Source organism: Colletes gigas, unplaced genomic scaffold (assembly GCF_013123115.1).
Source record: "Colletes gigas isolate AHSC1104 unplaced genomic scaffold, ASM1312311v1 Colletes_gigas_Sc00005, whole genome shotgun sequence".
Classification (NCBI taxonomy): Eukaryota; Metazoa; Arthropoda; class Insecta; order Hymenoptera; family Colletidae; genus Colletes; species Colletes gigas.
In genome coordinates, this window is record NW_025106634.1 from 1,418,607 (window position 1) to 1,424,745 (window position 6,139).

Genomic DNA, 6,139 nt, shown 5'->3' on the forward strand with positions numbered 1-6,139 from the left:
TAATTGTGCCAATTACTGGCAGGGGGGTAGTGTGGCGGCCAAGGCACCACATACGCCTTAGCCGTTCGAAGCCGCTACAATGTATGGTTGCACACGAGACGATGGTTGCACACGAGACGATGGTTGCACACGAGACGATGGTTGCACACGAGACGACCAGAGCCGCGTGAGCCGAAAAGCCGTTGTCGTCGTCTCTGACCGTCTTTTGTTTTTGAAGGCCTCTTGGTACGGTGGCGATGATCGTACCAGAGAGTCGAGCGTAACCCGCACCACGAGTCACGTCGTTGTACGACAGCAACAATAAAATTGTGCGGAACGGAACAGAGCGGAGTCATTATCTTCCCGATCCCACATTCTTATTAAGGGAGATTTTTAATTTAGTGTATTAAAAAGTCAGAGTTGCTTTATGAATTTTTTACTCAAACACTATTTTTATTTCATAAAAGTAATAGATATGGCTTGCTCGAAATTTGCATATTTATCTAGGCACACTTAAAAAATACACTTTTTCATACAAAAATATTCCACACTTATACTGTACCTATACTCTATGAATACTAACTGAATTTCATTCGAATTACCTGCACGTCATTTATAATTAATAACATTTAATACATCAATTTAATTTGACAGTGAATAATTGTAGGTATTTAATACACAAGTGTTGAAACTTCGTAGAAATAATATGAATTGCTTGTGAGTAGGGGAAACTTGAAGGACAATTTTATCTTCTTTAACAGAAACTTCTAGGTTCTTTCTTATTTACATTACTTATTCACATGATTAATTAAACAACTGAGAAATGAAAATACTAAAGTTGTTGTCCAAAAGTATATTTTTGAATCTACTTTAGCACGATTTAAAATTTGTTTAGAATTTTGAGCAATTAATTTCATATATTATTATTTTATACTAAAGTTGGTGGAGGGTTATTCAAACAATTTAATATTTCCTACAACGACATTTTATTGTATCTAAATACTACGAGTAGTAAGACACCCAATTTGAAACAAGTCTCAGTCACAAAAAACTTGTCAACCGATCAGCAAGACTAGAATTGAACGTATGTATTTCAAAATTTCTTTAAAAAATAAAAGTATATTTATCTCAATTTAATTTACATGATTTGATATTGTTTCGTGTGAAATATCTGGGAGGAAAAAGAACGTGTATCGAAGAGTACAGTTTAATGATGCAATCTTACTTAGCTATAATGTATTTCAACTTCACCGTATATAATATTCATGTAATGTCTTTACAAAACTTACAATAAATACTGATATGGAAAAGTTATACACAGCTACGGCTTCGTTAGAAAAACTATAATTTCAATTTTAGGTCTTTAGGTCGACAAAGAAACGCTTCTCAAAATGGTCGTGCTTTCTCTAAGAAGTCACAGACAGTATTGTAGCGTGTTCCAGTATCGTTTATTGCTTATTATGGGAATGTTTGCATTCGCTGCAGGTTGGCCATATAGTGGAATACATGTGTGAAAGCTTGTGGTCCATGTGATCGGCGAGACGGTCGTGCATTTTGAATTCTTCGTTTCCAATATCCAGCTGCCTTCCCTTTTTGGTCGATGGCGCCCAATTTGCTTTGCTCACGGTGTTATTACGCGGGGTAGGATCTCTGCAAACGTAAAACGACGTTAGAATACTGTAATCGCCGAGATAATAAAAGAGAAAATAAATCAAAAACGTAGAATAAAATTCTAGTCGTTATGTCAACTCTCTTGGAAGCAAATAACCGCTCGAAATTCAAAGTTTGCGCTGTGATTTTATGCGTTTATAATTTAAAAATATATGCTAAACGTATGCAGAATATATGCACTCGCGTAAAATTAATCACAGGATCCTGTAAACGACTCGTTCCGTTGCCCGACAAATCAGACGCCCGCCGGAACACGAAATTTAATATTTGCTTACGTGTATTTGATGAAGTTCGTCCACAATGAAGCGACTCTCTTGCTGTATTGATTGTACGGTGCATCCGGATCGGCAGGATTGAACAAACCGACGTGGAACAGCAAAGGAAGATCGTCACAGTGAGCCGTGCCTGGAACAACCGCCATTACGGCGTTAACGAGGCACTCGACGGAGTTGGGCAAAATGTGATGTGATTAGAGGATGTTTAGAAACTAAATAATCACCTTCTAATCTAGGCTGAATCAGTCTGTGGAGATTCTTGGGCGTGTTGAACGACAGTCGATAGTAATAAATAGGTTTGTCGCCATTGTGCTTGGACAGCAGCTTCTGCGTGAGATCGATGGGCGCGTTGAACATAACTGAACTTCCCACCTGGAAATAAGAATAATGAATTATTAATGAATTACAGATCAAAGTGAAAATAACGGAGCTCGAAACAACAAACCTTCAACATCTCTTTCTGAGTGCCGTTGGCGATCTTGTCCATCACATCCACGAGATATTGAGACGAACCGAATGGATCGAAGAAGTTATTGAGGAACCTCATTAATGCGTGCAATTGTGTTCTGAAAATTTCTCCAGCTGCACAGAAACAAAAAAATATATGGAGAACGTTCCAACTTACATTCACCACATAGTACATCGATCACAGACCAATGTGATTGTTATATGCTTACCAATGTCGAACAGAACAGTCTCATCAGCGTTGTAACCGAGCAGTACGGGAACTTTGTTGAACTTTCCTGATTGCAAGAGCGATATGGGACATTGAGGCATGAACGGGTTCTCGGTTCCAACTTCGATCGTGGGCGCGAAAGGTATGATGATCGGGGTCTTTAACAACGAAATTGATTCTATAACAACGCGTAGATTACCTGAAGAGGATTCCTATCGTTGTAAAATAAATATTGCAAACGTACGAATCCGTTGGCGACGGACACTCTGTTGGAGCCCTGTACTATATCGATGGCCGGTTGTCGTTTCAATCTATCCAGTAAATGAGTATTATTGGCGGCTGCGATTCCTAAAATGGCTCCTAATTCGTACGCTGCTACATTAGATACCGTCGGTGGTTTGTACGCCCATGGACACAAGGGGCTACCACTTTGAGCGATAGCTTGATGGAACAAGCCTGAAAAGAAACGATTCAGAGTGAATCGAAAGTGTTCTCCGGGCATAATAAATAATTATTCCCGCGAAGATGATATCAGTGTTCTTACCAGTCGACATAGGCGACAATACGTGATACATCACCATGGCGGCTCCGGCACTTTCGCCCATTATGGTCACTTTGTTTGGATCGCCTCCGAATTTGGCGATGTTCTTCTGCACCCACTGCAGAGCCAAAATCTGATCCTTCAGAGCTTGATTACCCGGTGCATCAGGATGTTGCAGAGCCAGGAAACCTACGATGTCATGAAGTCAGTCTCGATTTGCAGAATCAATTTTGAAATTCAAATTTAAACACTTCGTAAATACCTAGAGCACCAAGACGGTAGTTCATGGCCACCACGACAATGTCGTCCTCTATGAACCAGTCAGGACCGTACATAGCCTGTAGTATACCTCCTAGTTCGAATGCACCACCGTATATCCAAACCAACACTGGTCTCAAGTCTTCCATGTCTCCGAAATCAGTCTGTTGGCAATCGAATAGATCATAACTCAATTTTACAACAGTAACATATTATTCAAAATTCATCGATGATAGACAGTGGTTCGTATTTGATGATTCTTTGCAAACTTTTCACATAGAACACATCAAAAATAAATATTTTTAATGTCGAAGTAGATTCAGAATTACAGTAAAATAAAATAATGCACTAGGGATAATAAAGAGGTTGATCTAAGAAGCATACTGTGCTGCCTCGCTTCTTGCATCGATCCGCGTTAGGGATACTTGCAACAAGGTTGTATTACGCGACGCGCAGTGGCTCAAACAGTCGTTTCAATAATTTTAATTTGTGGACAAAAGGAGAATCTCGAAAGAAAATATTCCATGAAAAAAACAATGGTTATTTTTAAAGAGCAAATTTTAGTAAGTTGTTTACTTGCTAGCCTATAAGGAAGTATAAATTCGAATAGTAATGTCTTCATCGAATCATTTTGTTTTCAAGACGATTTCTTAAAGTAACATCGCAAATACTTACTTCGGGGGTGTATACGTTTAAGTATAGACAATTTTCGCTTCCTGCAGTTCCCAGGAGGAACGGCTGAATACACATAGGTGCTTCGACCGTGGCATTTACAGGCTCTGTCCAAGGATCTGGTTCAACAGAGTCCTACAAAACAGCAATTTTACGTACACAATAAAAGAATCAAGCAGAATTAGTAGAATTTTAGCGGAATAAATTATTTTTATCAGTCTTACTTTGAATCTCAGATCTCCTAGAGGTGGTTTCGCGTACGGAATGCCAATGAATTCCGAATATTCGTATTCGTTGAACGCAGTTACGGCCTGTCTGCCTCGAACGGGCCCTTTGTGGGTTTGTATGATATCCGTGTACGTTGTCTGCTTTTGGCATTGTACCGCCAACGCAAGGAACGCGATTACCAAGACGAACGTGCACTTCATCTTCGCTCCTAGATCGATTTCTTTAACCGAAATGTTCACTCACCCGATCATAAGCGGCGATTATTTTACCGCGAAAAGGAACAATCGTTTTATATAGCATCTGGCCTGCCATATGTCCCCATCGAACAATACAATGTACTTTAATGGATTGGTTATTCCACAATTGAAAATTAATTGCTGTCGTTTACTGGACATTTTATTACACTTTCGCGTAAATCATAATGCGAAAAACAATTGAATTATTATACCGTTTCACGCGAATTGTCTCGTCCGTCATTCTTGATCGATTTATATTGCGCAAGTTTTAAATATTATTATATCGAAACCATTCAGTTAGAAACATTCCATGACGTTTTCTTTGCATTCTACTCGCGCCATTGTCCGCGATACCTCGAATTTTCACTTATCGTTAATAATTCATATATTTCTCAGAGATTCTCGAGCCGAGACAATTGATATTTTCTCGTGGCCGCGTTGACTTTCGAATTAACGTCGAAGGTTCGTAGTTGCGTTCCACATTCTCGCAGCTTCTCGCTGGCTTTTACAGGAACTTCATCGATGCCTCTCGACTGCCTCCCTGAATTCAACACGTGCAAGCTCTTATTGTCAGCCAGCGGAAAAGGGTACCGAAGTTGTTACTTTAAAATGGAAGAGGCAATACGTGACCGGCTGTATAGGTTCTTTTCGTGAGCTCTTGTGTCGCAGAGACGCGAGCCATTAGATAACACGTGCCTCGATAGCGAAACTGTTCGCAACCCTTCCTCGGAGTACATCTGTCGCGTTTCTGGCGAATATAACGCTGAAACAAATCGTGATCGTGTCTGGAACTGGACCTGCAAATTCTCAACCAAAACTGTAAACGAGTCGTTAAGCAAAAGCTAACATATTAATCGCAAAATGAAGTCACAATTAATAAATTACAGTTTAACTCGTGATCGTGTCTGCAACTGGACCTGTAAATTCTCAACCAAAACTGTAAACGAGTCGTTAAGCAAAAGCTAACATATTAATCACAAAATGAAGTTTAACTGTTCGATTTGATTGGTTTTATTCTATCATTCTCTGCTTTAAGATGTTCCATTAAGGCAGTATTTTCTTTTGGTGCAGAGAATATTAAAAGGTGAATTTTGAACGAAACTGGTTTAAAATAATTGTATTAACACGTATCTAAAATCTCGTCCGTGTTACCACAAACGTGTTGGATCGTCGCCAATCAGCTTGCGCATCGACGACTGCGCTACTTGGCCGCGCAAAATCATTATGTCGCGTCGACCGTAGTACAGAACCACTTCAACGTGCTGGAATGTCTAACAAGTCGCATAAAACGCTACGACGCAACAATGATCCGTCGATATCTCCGGGACACGTGAAGCTTAAAACAGGTTATCGATTCGAAGATTAAATTGTTATTTAATTGCATGTCGAGAATTAATTTCAGGCGTGTCAAAGTCGTTCCCGCCCTTGGGCACATTTTCGCTCGTATTTCACGGGAATTTTCACCGCATAATTATTTTACGATTGCCGTTGTAAAGCGTGAAATTAAAAAGAAAACAATTCCCACGAAAATTAGGGAATACATTTAAAAAGATTTTTGTTTGGAGACATTTGCCAGTGTTTTTCAGATAGAAAATGATTCGAT

General features: G+C 39.5%; 1 protein-coding gene across 1 annotated transcript; it reads right to left on the reverse strand.

Moving 5' to 3' along the window:
* Positions 1–1,026: 1,026 nt before the first annotated feature.
* Positions 1,027–4,574, reverse strand: LOC122395436 (juvenile hormone esterase-like). The gene is made up of 10 exons (XM_043393014.1): positions 4,297–4,574; positions 4,076–4,207; positions 3,405–3,564; positions 3,146–3,331; positions 2,846–3,057; positions 2,603–2,759; positions 2,371–2,507; positions 2,150–2,297; positions 1,926–2,055; positions 1,027–1,629 (listed from the first exon to the last, which is right to left on the reverse strand). The coding sequence occupies exons 1-10, from the start codon at positions 4,498–4,500 to the stop codon at positions 1,428–1,430; spliced, it is 1,668 nt and encodes a 555-aa protein (XP_043248949.1). The 5' UTR covers positions 4,501–4,574; the 3' UTR covers positions 1,027–1,427.
* Positions 4,575–6,139: the final 1,565 nt, after the last annotated feature.

Bases quoted from the DNA above. Each gene is read 5' to 3' on its own strand.
- LOC122395436 (XM_043393014.1), bottom strand. From the start codon at position 4,500: ATGAAGTGCACGTTCGTCTTGGTAATCGCGTTCCTTGCGTTGGCGGTA. The intron at 3,332-3,404 runs GTATTTACGAAG...ATGACATCGTAG, and splicing joins CTACCGTCTTGGTGCTCTAG to GTTTCCTGGCTCTGCAACAT. The intron at 1,630-1,925 runs GTAAGCAAATAT...TTACGTTTGCAG, and splicing joins ACGAACTTCATCAAATACAC to AGATCCTACCCCGCGTAATA.